At 39.3% G+C, this 21,120-nt stretch overlaps 1 protein-coding gene across 13 annotated transcripts in view; it reads right to left on the reverse strand.

Moving 5' to 3' along the window:
• MAP7 (microtubule associated protein 7) overlaps positions 1-21,120 on the reverse strand; it is a 110,531-nt gene that overhangs the window by 13,565 nt on the left and 75,846 nt on the right. For 6 of the 13 annotated variants that reach the window (XM_019288106.3, XM_039567935.1, XM_039567937.1 and 3 more), the window contains exons 5-12: positions 20,808-20,919; positions 19,836-19,922; positions 17,354-17,464; positions 11,512-11,625; positions 7,991-8,139; positions 5,423-5,532; positions 4,765-5,045; positions 1,012-1,195 (exon numbers count right to left, since the gene is read on the reverse strand). In XM_019288106.3, coding sequence (XP_019143651.3) covers positions 1,012-1,195; positions 4,765-5,045; positions 5,423-5,532; positions 7,991-8,139; positions 11,512-11,625; positions 17,354-17,464; positions 19,836-19,922; positions 20,808-20,919 — 1,148 coding nt within the window. The remainder of the gene's footprint in view (positions 1-1,011; positions 1,196-4,764; positions 5,046-5,422; positions 5,533-7,990; positions 8,140-11,511; positions 11,626-17,353; positions 17,465-19,835; positions 19,923-20,807; positions 20,920-21,120) is intronic. The other 7 variants (XM_010399498.4, XM_010399535.4, XM_019288074.3 and 4 more) reach the window with 6 other exon arrangements.

Here is a 21,120-nt window from a genome sequence, read left to right on the forward strand (position 1 = left end):
GATTATTTCCTATACACATTCCTTTATGCTTATCAGTACAGCAATCCAGCTTCCATTTTGTATCTCAGCAACATAAGATATGTCTCAGCCTGTTCACAACTGACATCTCACTGAAGACCAACATCATCTCACTAGCCTCAACTCCTTTCAATTTCTTTTATGAAGGCACTGCACAGACACTGGAAACTCCTTTCACTGTGAAAGCTGATTATTTTTTACTTTTTATTTTTGATCTTTCAGTCCTAGTATATATTCACCATATTACTCTTATACCACAGCAGCTTTTTTTCTTTAAAACTCTTTTTGAGAGTGTTGGTATTGTGAGCCTTTTGGAAAGCCAGGATATTCTAACTGGTTCTGCCTTGCTCCTATCAGCAAAGTGGTTAAAGAAGTCCAACAAATTCCAGAGATATGGTAGCCCTCTAAAAAGCACTCAACTTGTGCTGTAGCCACAGTCGTAAGTATATAGAAGGGCTACTCATTTGCTAATAGGAAGTGAGATGCAACATCAATTACCCTCCAAAACTGTTGGGAAGGTGGCGGGGGGGGGGGGGGGGGGGGGAGGGGGGGGGTTCTTTGTTTTAAACGAGAAAACAAAGAGGTTGAAGTCACAACAGTTGGACGCCTAAAGCACCACCCACGATGGAGATCTTACAATTCAAAGTAAGAAACTTTGTGCCAATCACAAAGTTAAAAACAGCCATGCAGAGTTCTCTAGCTGGAACAAACAAGTATAGCTTTGTTAATCTCTGAGAAAACAATGAATCACAACTGGAAGGATCTGCTCTCTCCTCCTGTCCTGTTTTAAAGCACTACTTAGAATAAGTTTTAACTAACCTTACAGATCTGCTTAGGTATATATTGCACCAACTGAAAAACTCAACAGGAAAATACGGTTTTGGGGAATAACTTGTGCCTCCTGCAGATCAGTGCTGTGCTTCATATATAACAGCAAAATACACACAGGGAGCTGCTAAAAACATATCTTCTCTACTGCAAAGAAGATATTACCTTTCAAGCTCTTCTCTCTCCCTCCTTTCCTGCTCCTCCCGTTCCCGCTGCTCACGGGCAAGACGCCTCTTTTCAGTAAGCAGCCTTGTTGCTTCTTCTGGGTCAGTTGTACCTGCAGAGGGCTTGGGGGCTGCTGGGGCTGGAGAAGGAGCTGGTGGAGCAGGAGGTAGGGATGGGCTGGCTGCTGAAACAGATGGGAAAGAAAATTAGTTTGTACAGACACAGTAGCTGAGATGTCACTCTCTGGAAAGGAACAGAAAATACTTTTAAATGCACTGCAAAGTATTTTCAAGCTTATGTGTTTTTTTAAATGATTCAGAGGAGGAAGGGGTTTCTAGATGCTAGAGGTTCACATACCTCCAGGGAAGTTTGGTTTTACAGGGTATGTGAAAACAGCTGCAGCTGAAAGGGTAAGTCAAGTTTTCTGTCAGAACAAATGCTGACAGGAGCTTAACAGGAGTTATGCTGACTCAGCTAGTCCTTACCATCACATTTCTTAAGCTTGCCCAATTCTGTTTGAAAAGCAGAAATGAAACATTGTGAAATTATATTTTCTTCCATCTGATCATCTACATCTGAAGATCAGAGCCAGACTGTTTGGGGATAGTCACTTTTGGTGACTTGGTGATCTCAAACATCAACTGTGTGAAGTGATCTGCACCAAGGGTAGGACTCCAGCTTTCATCAGTTTTGCAGCTGCTCCAACCTGAGGCAACTCATGGGACACAGATTTTTTAATTTTGCCACTATTGGTGAACTGTGGCTTATGTTCAAATTTCAATAGTGCCTTCGTATCAATTCTTTATTCAGGGCCAGCTTTGTCCATGTGACAGAGAAAATGTTACAGGTTTTTTTCAAGTAAAGACTAGTTCATATTTCTCTAAGTTTGCCTGGCATTCTCTAGCACAGGTACATCGCTTTTTCTCTAGACACCAAGGGACCATTACCAACATACAAGCTAACTTAGGGAAGCATTCCCAGAGTAATCCCATCTGGGAAAGCTGACAACAAGGAGAGGGAAGACTTTGAACTGTCAATGAAATCAGATTGTGACCCTAGGACTATATATGTAAAATAAGTCATAAGGAACAGCAAGGAGATTATTTTAGATCTGCATTTCCAACCACCCACTGGGTTGTGACAATTTTCCTCACCTCACTAACAACTTCCAAAGAGGGGTTTCCTCCCTGATTTCCCCCCCTTTTATACCTCATCATGTAAACAAACAAATTCAGTTGCTTTCTGTGCTTAATTCCCATCTGCTGACCTTTCTGCTCTCCTCTTCTATCAGCTAAAAACTACAGAGGTCTTTCTGTAACTGCTTCAGGGCTTTCCCTGTGAATCCAGATTATATTTCTACACCAGTAATTTAAAGAGTGCCAGGGCCTGTTCTCTAACCTTGAGGTGAGCTGGCACAGTTTAGCACTAGTGCAATGGAGAACTATTCTCTCACATTACCAAAGCAGGTATTCAGCCCAACCCCAGGGAACAGCCCAGGCCTAGGCTAACCTCCAAGATGTAGCTGGGAACTCAGAAAATTCTGGGATGTTGAAATATAAAAACGTAGGCAATTTGATCACTCTAAATCTTGGGAGCCCTTTAGAGCCATGCTCTTAGTAGCTTTGGGGACAGAAGGTAAGAAAATGAGAGGCTGCAATTACAGCCTGGATCAGAAACATACCAGAGAGCCTTTGTAATTGTAAACAGTATAAATGACAGAGCTCCTGCACCTCAGCCCTTTTTAATTTACTAACATGGGCCAAGGCAAGGCTGTTGCTTTGAAGTGAGCACAGCTCTGTGCTGCTTAGGGCTTGCTTCTTGCCTCAGGTGCTGAAGTTGACAGCATAACAAGTAGCTTAATGCACACCTGCCCTGCTGAAAAGATAACACCCAAAAGACCTTTAAAGCTTCATTGGTATTAGTGAAGTTGTGTAAGATTTGCCTGCAAAAGCTGGAACAGCTTCATCAGCAATTGCTACCTGCTGACCTCCTGGCTCCTATGAACACAGAGCTAGAAGGCAGCTGAGCCATACCAGTGAAAGGCCAGTGCTGTTACCTGTAGGGAATGAGCTGTATTCACCTGCAATACAGTCCCAGGAGAATCAGCAGCATTCCTCTAGCCCCAAATGCCGTACTTGCACCTCTCTACATTCTTGAATTCAACCAGTGAGTAAGTTTTGGCATCTGGGGCCTCCATCGGCAGTACAAAGCCATCCTATAACCTCACATATAAAATGCTCTGTCTGAGCTCTCCATTTTTGGTCCCAACCACCACACCCTCTGGCTTTGGGAAAAGACATTAAATTTGAAGGGCTGCTCACCACTTTGACTATAGTATCCTTCTCTTTCATTTGTCTCCACTTTATATTCTTGTTTGTATTCTTTATTGTGAATACAAACTTTTGAATACCTTTATCCCACAAAACCTGTTTCAATACTAAGAGACCTCATCACAAACTCAAATATTGACTGATGCTGCAAAGAAGGGGAGTCTCTCTTCCTCCTGAACTAAACAGTCAAGCAAGCATGACAGTTTCTCTGGTCTGTGCCTTGTACTGGGGAACTACAACTTGTAAACACTTGCAAAGTTATCTCAGTGGTATCCCTGAAACAGTTTTAAAAGGAAGCTTTCTCCTCGAAGGGAAGCAGGCAAAAGATGGCAATTAAATCTCCTCTACATGCCTATGACCAACAGATACATCCATTCAGTATTGTAAATATCTAGCTTTTTGTGGGGTTGCACCTTGTGTGGTAGGACCTGGGTATCAGACAGGAACTGCTGTAACAGAGCTTAATAAAACAGAATAAATCAATTCACATGAGGTTTTTTCACAGAACAAGCCCAAACTACACCTGCTGCAGTTGAATGCAAGATTACTAATACTTAAAACTGTTATCTGAAAGATAACTACAGGGCAGTCTACGAATTTTAAGTTCAGAATCCTAACTAACCCAACTTGTGGATCCCAGTGGTCACATTGGCCTTTCTATGTCATCTGCAAGAGAAAGTTTATGCCATATTTAGAATGAACTAAAATGTCTGCTAGAACAAACATACATTTTTTCATTTCAGATTTACCTTATGCCCTTTCTACACTTCATGATCATTATTTTATTTTTTGTATGCATCCTTTTCTGCATTGCTGCTTTTCAGGGTTGGTAGGGTTTGTTGTGGGTTTTTTGTTTGGTTGGTAATTATTTTTACTAACTCATTTTCCCTTAAAAATTCTCCCTATTCCTTTTTACTCTTCTCCTTGCTTTTTGCCTTCCACTTTATTTTGCTAATCTCTCCTATGATGTGGTCCTCTTGTAATATTATACATAAGCTAGCAGTGTTATCAGCACAAGTGCACTGTATCTAGCAGAGCTGGATGTCCTCACTGCTCACACTACCTTATGTGGTGTCTTCTGGTACCATTAAGTCTTCAGACCTTTATTGTTCTACTTCAACAGTTTGTAAAGAAGCTATGTTATGATAAGGGGGACAAAATTCCAGTCCAAAAGGGCAGGGAAGAGTCTTGTGAAGCCCCACTGTGTGAGGCAGCTAGGCGTGTTGTTTTGACTTAGAAGCAGGAGGGCTTCAACCTGTCTACAATTTCCTCATAATGGACACACATCTGCAGCAGTGTTGTGAAGAATTCAGATTAACCTTTGACAGAAAACTACTGAAAGCTACATCATCTCAGAGAAAGGGAAGGAAAAATATAAGAGGCTCTGACCCATTCCTTATCTTAAAGTAGTACGTCTTCTTACCTTGAGTTGGCTCTGCTTGGACAGTGAGCTGTTCCTGACTTGCAGGCTCTCCAGCACCTGCTGAAGGTCCTTTACTCTCTTCTGTCCTCACCTCATTGGCCTTTTCAGCCTCCTTTTCTGCTCTTTTCTTCTCACCCTCTGGTTTGATCTCTTTTTTGACTGGCCGGATGTTGCCAGGAGAGGGAGGACGTGTCTGAGCAGAGGAAACTTTGGAGGAACCAGGTGGGGAAGTTATCTGCTTGGGTGTGCCAGGCAAAAAAGGCAAAGACTTTGACGCATGCCTGTGTAATCAAAGAGTGACAATGCTGGTTTCCACCTATATGTCACTTCTACAACCACAGCAGCTAAAAATAAAACCACTTCTCTGCTTCTCTATCAAGCAGGACTGCTGGCACAACTAATTTGCTTTCATGCAAAATGCCTCTCTGCAGCTCTCCAGATGTGTGAGTACTGAGCCCAGCCAGGAAAGCATTTTCCTGCCCTTTCCCCTTCCCCAGAGTAGTAGCAAGATATTTTTAAAAGCAGGACTGTCTTTCATTTTTTTTGCAGAGAGAAAACATCTACATCATCAAATAAGTTTACCCTGTTTCACATTTAATTAATAGAACAATCAAAGCTGCCTATAGCTCATGTCCAGCTAAGCGTGTACTTGACTTACCAAACTGGAGAGGGAGCTGATGATCTAGCTTTGAGGCTGGAAGTAAAATGACCTCCTTTAAAGTTGGCTGAGAAGCTGGATGACAAATGGTCCTTTTCTCTTTTGTCAGTCTATAGCTCAGCAAACAAAAAGACAAAGTCAAGCCAGAGTTCACACAGCTAAAGAAAGCAAAGCAAGCTCAGTTAAGAATGAGGAGTTGGGGGGCTGAGAAAAAACAGTGCTGAGTCAGTGGTTTCTACAGCTTGTTTAACAGGTTTTTTAATACAGCTCCTGTAATCTGACACCATCTTTGTCAGTAGATATACATTTGACAACAAGAATCCTTCTTAATCATTCTCTACTGTCCTAAGATGCAATGGGCTAATTTGCAGAGGCTTATTTTTACACAGGCAAAAAATTACCTTTTATGGTTTGATCTTTGCTGATTGCCACAGAATACCTTCCACTACTTCCCATAAACACAGTATTTCATTCGAAGAAAAAACAAAACAAACTCCCCCTCAAGTATGACTCAGCTCATACTTGGTCACAGTCTTCCTGTATAGCATAACATTTTGGGTTCATGCTTACAAGGGAACACCAGAGATGTCACCAAAGCTCTCAAATATGGTACACCAGTTATCCTATTCTTTCTTTTCTTGGATGATTTTACAGCACATAATTTTTGCCATTGGTTCTTATACATGAAAGTGATTTCCTTTTTCATTCTTTACTTTTAAAAAATAAAATCCTAAATTGAGAAACATTTCTAACAATACAAACCAAAGCTATAACAGAACTACTGCTTTAAGGGAACATATCAGAATTTAGGCATCTATATACTTCCCCTATTTAAGTATAGACTAAAAACTTCATGGTTTTGGAATAATGAGCTGAGACTCTAGAAGTCTGAAGAATGTGAATAATGGAAAGTGCACTGAGCTGCCACTCAGCCAGCATAATGCAGAGGCTGCTGCTCACCACCTTGGCTGGGGCTTAAACACAACCCCTGCAGCAGGTGTATCATGAAGTGTGAGAGCCTCATCAGCTGAAAGCTGTGCAATGCTCATCCCCTGAACTAAAAGCCAGGTTAACAACTGGAAAAGAAAGGCTGAAAACAACTTCATGAGCACATGATGTGCTGAGTTATCAAAATAAACACAGCCAGAATAAATGCATTACAATGAACAAGAGTTTTGGCTTGCTAGCAGTAACTCTCTATTGGATCTGCTTTATTAGTACTGAAAGCAGAGCATCAGAAAATTTTTCTTTATATCGATAAAGTAAAAAGCTGAATTCATACAGAAGTTCACAGAAGAATAAAAGATTCTCCACATCATACAAGCTACTGGAAACAGCTCTTAACTCACTCATTTTATATTAACGACATTTTTACATCACCTCCTCCACCAAAAAGTAACAACCTTTCTTCTTTTTAATTCAGAAGAAAAAAAAAAAGCCAAACCCCAAACCACTTGTAATGAGAAAGACTCAAGAGGAAGAACCAATAGGCCAGGAGACTGCAATGCACTATGCACGTGCCATGAAATTTCTTTAGAGATACATCCCAGTGCTATGCCTTAGCTTAAACTTCAGTATACTACCCTCTGCCTGAAAGATTAAGTACTGGCTATGACCCATGCCACTTTGATTAACACTGCTTCCAACAAGGATGCCAACAGCAGCACTGCCTCTTGACCTTCTGCCCATCAGGCTGAACAAAAATGCAAGCACTTCTTACACAATCTTTTGCAGAGGTGACTTCAACTCTTTTTGCACTCCAAACTAGCTCAGGTTGTAGAGTACCAGGAAAAATATAACTGCTCAGGTTCAGCAAATGAATTTGAACTGGATCTGACTGCATCCCATTGGCTTGGAGCACAGTCAACACGAGTTTGTTCTACCTGTATCACACTGTTCTGATTTTCCTAAATGCTCAGATCAGTCCTAGTACTGCTGCTAAATTGTTCAGAAGGAACAGAAACCTGTGGAAAGCCTTGCCTATAAACCATGCTCCTAAACCAACTTCTTCCTTCCCAATGAGGAAAAGTTTACTAGCCTGGTCTTCTAAGAAAGTACAGATGAAATAAGAGTACTCTGTGCACTTGTGTATAGAGACATGTGAGTGCATGCATTCCCCCTCTTTATTCTAGGGGCTCAGCTGAATTTTCTAGAGGTCTCAGACAACATCAATTTCTGGAACCTTTGTGAAAACAGCCTGCTGGGAAAGACAAGTTCCCCTCTGAGGGAAAAGTGGCAACACCACCTTGGGCCTTAAAAGGCAACAAAGAATCCACTTGAGAACGAGGCACTGTGACTGCCTCTGTGAGAAGCTGAGGCATCTACTCTGCAAACATGGGTGTTCAGAAAACATCAGTGTTTTCCACATGGATTCTTCGGTGCATTATCAGGCTATGCCACCATGTAATGTGGCATGTTTCAGTTAATATCCAGCCAACAATGACACAAACTGGAGAGAGTGAGGACAGTGCAGAGGCTAGGAAGCATCCCTGCAGCTATTCCAATCCTAACAAGCAGTGCGGTCAGGTGGTCATGGCATGGGACACTAAGCACACGTGCCAAGCTTACCCCTGCAAGGTGCGTTGTTCTCCGACGTCCAACAGCATCAGTAGAAGCATAAAGTTTTGCTCGTTCTCCTGAATTCCTGCAGTTCATGGCCTTGTAGGACAGAGGACTGAGGGGGCTGCAAGATGCTGAACGGGGACAAACGGGGATAACTACGGTGTTGGTTGGGTTTGTTATTTATTAGTTTTAATTACAGAGTAGCATTGGAGAATTGACAGAGGAAAGCCGGCAGGAACAGAAAAGACCGAGAAAGACAGAAAAGAAAGAAGGTATTAATACATTGAGAAATCACTAATTATCAAGTCAGAACCATCATTTGACACGTTAGCTTGGCCACACATACAGTAAGGATGCAAGTTCAATAGGTGCTCGTGCACTTTTCCATTTGTAAACTAATAATTTCTTTTTTAAAAATTAAGAATTATGCCATGATAGTGGGTAGTAGATAGTATCAATATTTTCCTGTTAAGGTTTTGTACAACTGGTGGTTCTGAAAAAGCAGTAGAAACAATGGCTGGTCTGACAGGTTAGCTTAGTACATGCATTGAAATGAGTTTCAATTACATTCAGAATAGAAAACAATCGAACTAAAATCAGAATGCCTACGAATTGCATTGGAAGTGAAGAAAAATTAAAGGAGACATACATACAAAGATCAAAACCTATTAACAACACAAAACAGTTTCAACTAGGAAATCAATGAAATTGCTGCCTACAATTTTTAGCAAGTGATTTGTTTTTAAAATTCCTTCTTTTTAGGATTATTTTAACCCATCATATTTCTTGATACTGCTAGAAAAACAACTTGCTCAAATACACTCTCGACAGCAAACTATTTTACACATTAAAAAAAAAGCAGGCTGACAACAACAAATCAGCTTGGCAATTAGTATTTGAGTAACCAGGATGGCAGCTTTTGTTGGTTTGCACAAGGAAAAAGATTATTACCAAAAGACCTGACAATAGCAGGTATCAGATATACAGTGTTCTGATTTTATCTTCAAAGAGAACTTTAACTGCAAAACATAGCATGGGAAACTTCTTGCAGCAAAGTGTTCTTGGACTTTCTCTTGATTTAACTGAAGGAGAAGATTGGGAAAAACTATATTGTTACTGCAGAGTTTTATTTGTCTGCTCCTGTTTGTCTCTTCTGGCCATTTAATTGAGTCTTAGCACAATTATTATCCAGCATGTTACTTGAGGAAAAAAAAGGGGCTCTATATAGTATCTTTCCTATTCTTTTTTTTTCCCACATAAAAGAAATTTAACTCCTCTGTTTTCTTGATAAAAAAAACCAAATCAAATCAATATTTCTTGCCTGTATATCCCTCTCTGAGCACAATTGAAAGAATGCAGTTCCACATACAGTTAATTCTTCTAGTCTTACAAAAGTACAGCTGCTGTTACAGGAAGAGCTCATAGACTTAACAGTACTAATGCCGCAAATTCTCCTGCACCAAGAGATTAACATTATGAATAAAGAGTCTCATGTAAGTGTTACAGCAATGGCACTAATGCTTGCCTTAGAGTTTACAGAGATTTATATTTAATGAGGAATTATGACTAACTTAAAAACAAGCAAGAAGAAAGAAAACAGGGATTTTTGTTTATGTTTTTATTTTGGTTGAGGGCATCTAAACCAGAGAGGAGGCAGCAGCATAATGTATGTTTTACACCACTTATAAATTTATGTGGCTTCTGCTCTGTGATTCAATTCCCCTTCTGCATGCTAATTATCTGAAGTTACCACCAAGGATGACATCACAAGTATTAAAAGACAAACAGTTCATTTTCATTTGTGATGTTGCCAAACAATGCTTTAGGCAGCACTTCCAATGAATCATGTACTAACAGGATTACATCTATTCAGAGGAGCTTTTTGAAAGCCATTGAAAAAACATTTTGGTATTGAAGGATTTATTTAAAAATAGATCCAGATGTACTCTTATGCTGGATGTCCGTAATAGCCCACTTAAAATTTAAGGATATGAATTCATATTTAACTCAGTTTGGATTTTTTACCTTGCAATTTATTTTTACAGCCAAAGGGCAGGGTAATTTTCTAGGGAATAATGGCAGGCTGGGATGAGTGGAGTGCTCAGAGCACAACTATGAGCCATTGCTATCACCTGATCATTAATCTCCAGGAAGCATCCTGTATGAAGGGGCTGAAGCTATTGCTCCTAGAGAATAATACCTGGAAAACAATGAGCAGCTGGATTATGTTTCTGAGTGGTATGGTTCCAGTTAGCATAGGGAAGGCATTTCAGGGAATCATCTCAGACTGAACTGACAAATCAGTCTTTCCTGCTACTTGTAGCCTTTCTCAATATTCCACTCAGTTTAGACTTTGTTGTGCAGTATAAACAACAGCAGTGACAAAAAGCTTCATGCTTGCTCTAGGAAGGTAATCACTTGCATGCTACCTTCTCAACTATTCCCTAATGAAGAGCTGAATTTCCAATATCCTGCTTGGTAGGTGACATTAAATATTAATTTTACAAGGTATCATTTTCAAAGAGCAATAAAGAATTCTGCGCTTGTTAATTCAACTATTTGCAGAATATCATCCACATTTTTGCTCCTACAGCACTACCCCTGTGGAAATGTACTGCAGCCTAATTAGTTACAAGAGTTCTTAAGTGAAAGCTTCTTTAAAAGTAATCTTAGCAGATCTCTGTTCCTTCTTACCTTCTATGTTCTTTAATTAGAATAAAAATCCTGTCCACATCAGACAAGAAAGACTTGCCTAGACTTACAGTAATATATTGCTGCACGTGCTGTGTGTAATGGTAAAGTTCCCAGTGGATGATTATAAAACATCCTATTATAAAACATCCTATGATAAAAGAAGAGGCAGCTGTCACCTGCCTAAAATACATGATAAGCAAGTATTCCCTGATTGTCTTTGCAATACAGTTTTGCCTGGGCCTTCAATTACCCCCTAGTAATATCATCACATTTCTGCACATTAATTTTCCCTCAGTAAGTACCATCAGGGAGCTGTTCTGGGGTAGGCAGACAACTTTACAAATATTATAACCTCACTAAACCTGCACATTTAACTTCACGTGTATTAAATGCACAGTAGCCAGGGCCTATCTTTATACAAGTCTAACTTTCTCCATATGGGAAGTGCTCTGGTAGGGGCTGAAACTCCTTTGCAGCAAGCAGCTGACAGCTTTAGCAGTGGATGTGCTGAATCAGCTCTTTCCAACGAGGTGTGCATTTCCTTATGCAGCCATGGTCATCGTGATGTTGTTGCCCTGCATGTTTTGTACTCATTTATTGCATTGATGAAGAGGCAAAAGTAAGAAAGAGGTGGTAGGAGAAAGAGAAAGAGGCATAGCAAACAACTGTACAAAGAAGCTTTCATGCTGTCGTGCACACTAATCATGGATATTCAAGTTCATTCTGGGATGCTACCACACACTCATAATTAGATCAATGACTTTACAACATCCTGCAGGGAATCTGCAAAAGTAAGTGTCTGAGACATGAAGCCTCTGTTTTTATAGGATTACCTGCATCTCCAGACAATGCAGCTGTGCTTTTACTCCGAGCCAGGAATGAGTGAGTGGGCGTCAGGAGCCTGCTAACGATGCTGCTCTCCCATGGACTGAGCTGAAGACGGCGAGCTGAACATGCACCATACAAGCAAGATGTTAGATCAAACACTTCACAAATAACCACAAGCTGCAGGAGTATTAGTACTATTTCCTCACTGCTGCATACCATGAAAATCTTGAAACTATCCTTCAGAGATCAAAAGCATACAATAGTTCAGTGTTTTGCATTTTATTATTACTCCTTTTTAGCACAAGAACTCCTATAGAAACATGTACACCTGAACATTTAATTTGTGCTACTGCCTGTGGCATTATGGCAAATTGTTACCAAATTAATACAGATATTTTGCACATCTGCCACATTCCGTGTTAGGAATGATAGGATAATTTCCCTACTGGGAGAACAGTTGCCACTCCTAAATATAGACTTCAACAGAGATGTTTGTGTCCCAAACTCTTCCTATAGAAAAGATGTATAAACTTTCCAGTTACACTTAAACACCTTCCAAAGTTTGCCACCTACCTAGAATAACCAAAGAAGGTTGCTTACTGCTATACAGAGAATTGTGTCAATGAGGTTTTATTGAAGCGTTGCAAAAGGAGAGTGCACCTCAACTGCCGATACCAAGCTTAGCAGCTACAGTTGTGTCAGTAATAGGTGAAGCCACAGAAAACATTAAATATATTTGATCGTGAATTCTCTGCCCAAAGATCTCTGCCCAATGATCACTTTCCATGTAGAACAGTAAAAAGAATCAACTTTTCGCATTGTTGCTCTGTTTTGAAAATGCACTACATGTTGACTTGGCTACAATCACACTGTTGCTTTGCTTTTCCCAGCGTTGTCTAATGCAAACATAGCTTGTCAATTAAGTCCTTTTATCTTGTAAGGTTTCTTTACTTTTTTAAAAAATACTAATTAAACATTTATCATGGTGAAGAATTAATCAGAAAAACTGCATAAGTTAATCTCTGTATTGAATTGGGTATTTCCTTGATATTCCAATACAACAAAATGTTTTATAATGAGCATCACAAGCCAAAACATTCAAGTAGTTCCCAAAGTAGTTCATTATAGCAAGCTTACACTATAGCAATAATCTTGATATTGCAAGCGAAATCACGTCTTCTTACATCTTAGCATTCATTTGCCTTAGTTTAGCGTTTGCAGCAACAAAACTGCAGCTTGAATCTGTAAGGCTCAATCTCTGTAACATTCATTGAAGTGACTGGCTGTAATAAACCTGACATTCATTTGCATTTTTAAAGGAAGAGATCCATCACTTTTAATAGACATAAACTCTGAATCTGTCTTTGATCTACTCCTTGCTGAGCCCCATGAAAAGACAGGCTGATCTCAATCTCCTCCTATGAAAATATAATTGCTTAATCTGCCCTCAGTGCTGTTTTGCACTTCTCAAATTGCTGCCTTAAATTCTGCTAACTCAATAAGGGGCATTACTATAGAAATATAAGACTCTCAAACACAGCAGGCTCTCTTCATGACTGTCCTTTTACACAATGTACTATTGCCAAAGCTTTTTGTGATTATTGGTTCCATTCTGCAATGGTACAGATCACACAGACACACAGAATACCCTACAGAACCTCCATTACAGCACACACATTTATCATTAAGCTTGCAGTTTAACAATGAAGAAATCACAGAACTACCATTAAACTGGATGCAATAACAGTAAAGCCTTTGCTTCCTTTCATCTCCAGGCACCGTGCTCAGTACGATCACTGTTTAAAGCTACTGTTGCAAGATAACAGATTCTTTTTTGTGGTCTCAGGGTTTAAAAGTGAGGCTCACAGGTATGATTGTGGATCAGTCTGGAGAAACTCTTCTACTGTAGTTTAACATAAAGATCACACAACTTGAGAAAGCAGTCCCTGATGTTTTAGGCCAGTAAACATATAAATACTATATATACCATTCATTTCTTGGGAGTTTATCTGTGCATTATAAGTAAATGTCACAACATAAATATGTCCCTGTGGGGCAGCTGCAAGCCTTACCTCTCATTGAGGCCACAGAGAGGAAGTAATCTCAAGAGGATACAGCTAAGAGACTGATTATTTAGAATACCAGTCTCACCTGCCATGTCTCACATGTCCCTCACCCTAAAGATGAGTATGGCTTAATTATTTTTGGCCCTAACTCTGGGGAGCTCGTATCCTATTGGAAGCAGTCACACGTCCATAGCATCTAACTAAAGCAGTGAGGCAGTGTTTGGGAGTGAGCTAGCTGATACACACAACAGTGAGCTAGGAGAGTCCTACAAAACCTTTCTTCTCCATATAAGCAATAAGCCTAGTTCAGAGTCGAAATAGTTTTAGCCAGGATCTTGGAGTGAAGTCTCCCTGAATCTCTATAATGAGTTTAGATCAGAGTTCTTTTAGATACACATACTGAATTTTTCAAAGGCTCAGGTCCCTGAAGGCATCATACTTGACACTTTCAATACATATTTTATTGATTAGCACCACCATTCACCTAGAACAGACAAACTTTCACCCACTTAGTTCCGAGTACAAGGGTATTAACACCTAAATGCATTGAACAGCTTCAGTTTGGTGTCCAAACCACACTGGAGCAAAACTGAATACCAAACAAAGAGCATCCCAAAATAATAAGATCAACTTTAAGACAATGAGGTCAGGGGTTTTTTTTCTTGCTCTTGTTTTTAATGCATCAGGGTGACATTTTCAAGAGTTAGTGTTTAAAAGCATCTGACAGACAAGAGCAAGCAGTATTTTTTGTTCTCATAATGTGTTAAGCTATCATTCTGAGGGCTGTTTCATAGAATAAAATAATGGTTTGGGTTGGAAGGGACCTGAAAGATCATCTAGTTCCAACCTTCCTCTCATGGGCAGGGACACCTTCCATTATACCAGGTTGCTCAAAGCCCCATCCAGCCAGACCTTGGGCATCCACTACTTCTCTGGGCAACCTGTTCCACCTGTCTCCACCAACCTATCTCACCAGCCTCAGAGTGAAGATTTTCTTCCTAATATCTAATATCAATTACCTCTTGGCCCTATTACTACATGTCCTTGTAAAACGTCCTTCCCCAGCTCTCTTGGAGGACCCTTTTGCTGTGAAGTCTCCCTGGAGCCTTCTCTTCTCCAGGCTGAACAAGCCCAACTCTCTCAGCTTTTATTGCTCTGTTTTCACACAGGAAGCACATTTGTGGTAGGGTTGCTGGTACAAGCAATTACCCTTACCCACAGCCATAAGCAGGTTATTTTTAACAGATTAAAGATCTTTATAACTTAACTTGTAACTAAAAATCACACAAAGTTGCAGGGAGCTGGCAAAAGTAAACTGGTTACAATCATCTGTATTTGTCTTCAGGATATACAACCTGAATACTGGAAAGTTGTCTTAGCAGCAACAGAATAATTTGCAAGTAAGCAAACAGCAGCAGTTGATTAGTTGTAGGAACAGATGGGAAGCAGGGATTTAACAGGCCTTCTGATGAGCACCACGAAGGAGACTCTCATTGATAAATGTGGTGTTTGCTTATACACATACACAATATGGTGACGAGTAGATAGGGGAAAACTGCTCTTTCAACAGGAAACAATACTGCAGTCCCTGAATGTCTTCTCTAATGGTTGCAGAAAATGATGATGCAATGATTGAGACCATCATCTGCTTGAAAGAAAAGTCACTGCAGAGAGGGGGAGGAAAACAACTAGGGTGCGAGTTTTGCGAAACTTAAAGTATATAACTCATACCTCATCAAAAGTATTATCCCCTATTCTAAGCTCTCCTTAAAGAGCACAATTGCCAAAATCTAGTGGTCAACAGCAGTTTTCTCCACTTGAATATGTGTGTTTATGTTTTGTTACAATTTCAACTATTCACTAACTACAGTAACATAAAAGCACAATGAGAAGCCTGTTCTAGCTGCCCAATTGTACAACTGTGATAAAGAGCTATATGGCAATGCAACACTTGAAATGCCATTAACCAGTCTTTTAGCCAATTAGCTAATGAAAACTTTTGTCTTTTGCTGCACCAAAAAAAATATATCTATATACTGTCCTTCAAAGGATAAAAATGTGCTGCACAACAGATGACAAGTTCTTGTTGACAGCTATAAACCAATTAGTAGGTAAGCTTATCATCCTTATCTCCAGCTCATGGTTTTGCAGGTAGGAGTCTGTATTACAGACAAAGTGTGATTGGGTGCCCTCTGGAAGGTGAAATGGAGAGCAGGCAGTCGCAGCCTTCCTTTAAGCACCTGCCCTTAAGAGGTTGAGGCCACTGGAGAGACTAGTGGCATTTCTCCAGATACATGGCTCAACTAGATTTCGGTATCTGACTTCGCATGAGAAAAAGCATTTATAGCATTTGGATTTACTTTCTTGGAGTCTGTGAAAGTCACAAAAGACTCCTGAAGAGTTCTGTGCTGTTTTAGTAAAAATGCCAAGCAAAGAATGCCTCAGCATTTTGACATCGGGCCATCACTTCCATATTCCTTTTCTTTCCTTACCACTAAGTCTGAATACTGCATAGTATTCAGTTTAACTTCTCCTGAATTTGAAATGGGTGGCAGAAGCTAAAACACTGTGTTACAGTCCGTAAGAAACTATTCTTCATACTTAATGCCTGCTGCAGTTCACCTGCCCACATCACCAAGATCCTTCCTCAAAAAAGCATCCCCTGGCAAAGAACAGCAACCATCTGAAAAAAATATACACACCTGAAAAGCTAGTAAAGTTAAAACTGACTGGATTTCAACATTTGGAGCAAGAAAGGACTGGTGTTCAGGAATAAATTATTTCCTAATGCAATACTGTATTTTTCACCAGTTACCAGGCTGTACAACTAGGTTAGCCCACTAGGATGAACATGGCTCATTAAATCAACCAGATACACATGTTCAAGCAAACTTGGAACTTAGTTCAGACACACAAATAATGACATCGACCAGACAACACAACTAGAAGTCCATTTAAAAAATTGGTTTTTAAAATAATTTTATGGATTGAAATGGGACAGAACTCATTCTCAGCGGAGGACAAAAAAAATCCCTATCAAGTACTTTACTATAAAGCTCTTTGCACAAGTTACACAAGAGACATTCTTTTATGAAAATTTTAAGCTCAATGCTTCAATCTCATAAGTCCTCAGAACAGAGGCAGCAATTCAGCTATGTTAATTTTTAAAAGCTTGATGGTTTATAATTTCTCAGACTTGTAAACACCAAAAATGTACACTGAAATGAAGCAATCTTTGAGAAATAACTGGACACAAAAAGTCAATAAACAGACAATATGAGAAACACACATACCTCTTCCATAAAGATAACAAAAATTGGTAATAAAAAAATTGTAAGAAAGTAAAAATTGTAATAAGCTTGAAAGCTTCATGCAACATGTTCTTAGACATTCAAGAACTATTACCAGAAAAGAAAGGAAAACAAAATAATGACAAAGTGGTCTAATGCAAATAAAAGGTCACACGATTGCATGCACTATGGAGTGATGTATTTTTTCAACAGTTGTACCTCATTTACTAAAAACCTGACAGAAGCACTGCTTTTATTGTTTTCTAAAGTAGGATTGTTTAGGTAAGCTCTCTTGTTTTAAAAAACAAGAATTCTTTGTTCTCACAGGAAAAAGTGTTCAACCATTTACTTGTCACATTTGAAGTCTTTCCACTATCACTTAGATGAAATGAAAATGACTTCAGAAGCTTGTTTTATGTGCAAAGTAATACCTCAGTATAGAAAATTCTTTCTTGCTACTCTTTTAATGCTTTTTTTCTTCAAAACTGTACCTCTGTCTGGAGAATTTAGTAATGTTGCAGATGAGGAGGAGAGCCGCTTGTTAATGACTGGATCAACATGTTTCGAAAGGTTCATTGTTGAAACAGACCGCCTGTCTCGATCTAAAACAAATGGAGATAATGCTAATTGACAGCCCACATGCAATAGTGCAAGTTCCTAGCTTACTAGTGGGAGGAGGGAAACAGGACTAGGTCACTCCTGCTCTACCACAAGAACTTCCAAAATAGAATGGATTTCTCAGCAGACGTTGTACAGGTGACTCAAAGACTGGGCACAACACAATTTAAGCTTCAAATGTGTAAAATATTCTGTCCACTGTCACTCCATGGGTTGCAATCTAAAGACTTTCAATATTGTCAGAAAATCTTTGCTCATGACTTACAACAGAAAGCTTCAGGGAAGGACCAAGATTCTTGGAAACACAGTTATTCACAAAAAAAACCACCTTGGCGCCTGAATAAAAGGTGACAGGGCACTGTTACTACGTAGATGGTCAATATTGTGACAGTGCAATGCTGAGAGATTAGGGAAGACTAGCACACAAAGGAAGTGAGGGTAAGCACAAAATAAATTAAAAGATTTAGTTAAAAATCCCACAGTTATGTATAGGTGCTAAGCCACCCACCACAGAGTTATTTTCAGTGTGCTGAGAATGAAGTCGTAGTGAGTCAATCCAACTCAGCACACACCTTAGCAGATTAAAAAAAATCAGCTTCTGAGGAAGGTACTTATAATGCACCTACTTGGCATACATAACACAAAAGATTTATAATTTTATTTTAGTTTCTCTGCAGTTTCTCTAGCAGTATTACATCTTTTGCACAACTGCCGCAGTCAGCATCTGCACCCTGCTGAGGGGGTGATGGTTATTTCAAGAATAGAGACTGCACACACTTCGTGCATATGCGTGTCACAGGAAGTTTGCTATGTCCTTTCTTTTCTCTCTCTCTAAAAAAACCCCAAACAAAAAGAGCTCCAAGCTCCATGTATCGACTACACATTCTCCATTACAAATTTCCATTTGTAAATCTGATGTTCAAAAGATGCTGTGAGAATCAATTCTGCTCTTGCTTATGTTTTAGCATGTACTGAACCTCAGCACTACTCAGCAAGGCACTCAACCATGCTGAAATTCAATGAGGCTTGAGCATATGCATAACTGCTCTGCTGATTCATACTCTGTGTGTGCAAAAATTTGTCTGTACACTGTTTTCAAAGCAGATACAAATTCAGGACAATGACAGCATTAAGGATGGTGCTGCTGAAATATTATTTGCCACTGTTTATTTATGACAAATGTATTAACACTGTATTTACCTGTTCTGTCCTAATAGATTAAATTTTACTCACTGTGTACAAAAAAATTTCATAGAAATAGAGTATATGAAAAGTACCTTAACTCTCCCCAGTTCTATGAACTATATAGGATTCACCATAACTGGTTAGACTGAAGAAAGATTCTCCCTACCCCATGTGATTATATGCAGGCTTTAATGTTAGAATGACTTGGCGAGGGCATAGAACTGGCAGACTGGATACTGGGAGGGGAATGAAACTCAGAAATGGGTTTTAAAAAAGGAGACATCTAAATGTTATAACTAAGAACAAGACCTCTGTAGGCTGGCAAGATGATCCCACATTGATCTATGGGGTAAATTGGAGAATGCCCTGTGCAAGTCATTACTGGAGACACAATGCTCAGGCTTCCTGAGAACAGAACAGTATTTGTGGGAATGGAGTGGTGATTTTGATCTCATGTCTCATCTGCCACTGAGAAACTACGTAGTGTATCAGTACAACCATAAAGTTTCTACATATGGCAGAAAGGCTGTACTGCATAAACTGACTTTCTGAAGATGACAAATGACAATATTGAAAATCACCTCTGCTATTAGGCATGACAACATTTCTCGTGTCAATGAACCTTATTTAAATGAATGACATTCAGCATAAGGATTTGCATACAAATGTCAGCAATACGAATCCTATAAATGTAGAATAGGCCAAATGCAATCTATTGCCTGGAAAATTGCTGCTTTCTTTATCCAAAAAAAACCCAAAAAAGAAACAACAACAAAAAAGGAATTAAAATACCCATGAGCAACAAAACAGCCAACGCAGCTGGTTATGTGTCTGTGTTCATGTGCAAAATAATTGTAAATCCTGCGTGCAGTATGCAAAAAGTGTTTTAGAAAATAACAAAATATTCAAATTTCCTCTCCTTGAATTCCAGTAGATAGAACATTATGCTTCATTTCAGTGAATTGTGCCAAATCTTTAGAGTCAGCCAGCAGTAACTCTCCACCATAAAAACAAACAATAATGAAAAATCTGGTACTAACAACAGTTCTAATCTATCAGCATGGTGTTAAGCATGCATTGCAACTACATGAGGGTGGTTTAGTTACTGATGATCTCACTTCCTGAGAACTAGCTATGGGTAAGGGAATAACAAACCACAGCATTATGTACCAGGTTTTCTAGCACCACCCAGAGATTTGAAGTGGTGCTCCAGGCCTGCTAAATCGAGAAAGGTGAATGATGATTCAAAAAAATAACCTAGGGACAGAATGCAAGACAATGATTTTTCACATAAAATAAAATAAAAATCAAATAAGTTATACAAAGTTAAGCAAAAAAGTAACCTTTTATGAAAAATAACTGTTTATTGAATTTATATATGACAAAGATTTCAGAGCATTCTTTTCTCAATTTTTTTTTCTCCCCTGATGAAAGGTTGGACACGTTGAAACTAGAATAGGAAGAAAAGAACTTTAAGTATAACTTTTTGTTAAAAGAAGTAAAGGAAAAGTTCTCTTTTTGGGGTGTTGATTCATATTTAACAGGGCATATACACATTAATGATTGGTAGATTAAGTTAGAGAAGATAATTGGGGAAAAAAAGCATACAGCTAAAATTCACTTAAATTTCCAATCTTTTAAGTTTCTTTAGGGGAAGAAAAGGGACTTCTATTTCCCAAAATATCAGTGCAAGGCACAGATAGCTTATCACACAGAACAATTTTTCTTCCTTGTGTCTACTTTAATCTCAGTATTTGGTCATTTCCACCAGACCTACTTTTTGAGACGCATAGGTAGCATTTGCCACAGTAGCTCATATCACAAGATTGACACAGCACAAGCACACCCACATATACACTCACGAACAACAGCAAAGCAGCAGAAGCGAGAAGCTGCAGCAAGGGAGTTACAGAATTAGTCAACTCCTGAAACAAGCTGTAACTTTTGTTCAGATTTCTCCTTGTTATCTTTTTGCTACACAAGAATGTCACAAACATGCCATTGCTAACAATAATAGGACCAAGAGCAAAGAATTCAAACTAACATACACTGAGTCATCTTTCCTTTCAGAAGAAGAAAAGTAAATGCCAGTTAGCTGGAGGGGAAGGGAAACTGGCAGGCAAAGCAAGCCTCCCTCTTTACCTGTGTTATTAATGCGGTTGTGTAGTGCTCCTCCCCAGGACCACCTGTTTTGCCTTTGTTTTGGCTTCTGGCTTCTTTCAATTGTGCGACGTACAACGGCTTCATGTCGTTCCTTAAGTACAACAGGATAATACATTTGGATGCTATTGGGCTTTTAACTGCATTTTCTCATCAAACCCTGCTACCCTCCATCCACATGGACAAAACCAAGCTGGCAGCTTACTATTGTGTTTAAGCTTATGTGCTGCCTACTGAGACACACACCAGAACAAAATTAAGCAGCAAGTAAGCCATAAATAAGTTAGAATGTTAA

The sequence above is a fragment of the Corvus cornix genome, chromosome 3 (assembly GCF_000738735.6).
Source record: "Corvus cornix cornix isolate S_Up_H32 chromosome 3, ASM73873v5, whole genome shotgun sequence".
Lineage (NCBI taxonomy): Eukaryota > Metazoa > Chordata > Aves > Passeriformes > Corvidae > Corvus > Corvus cornix.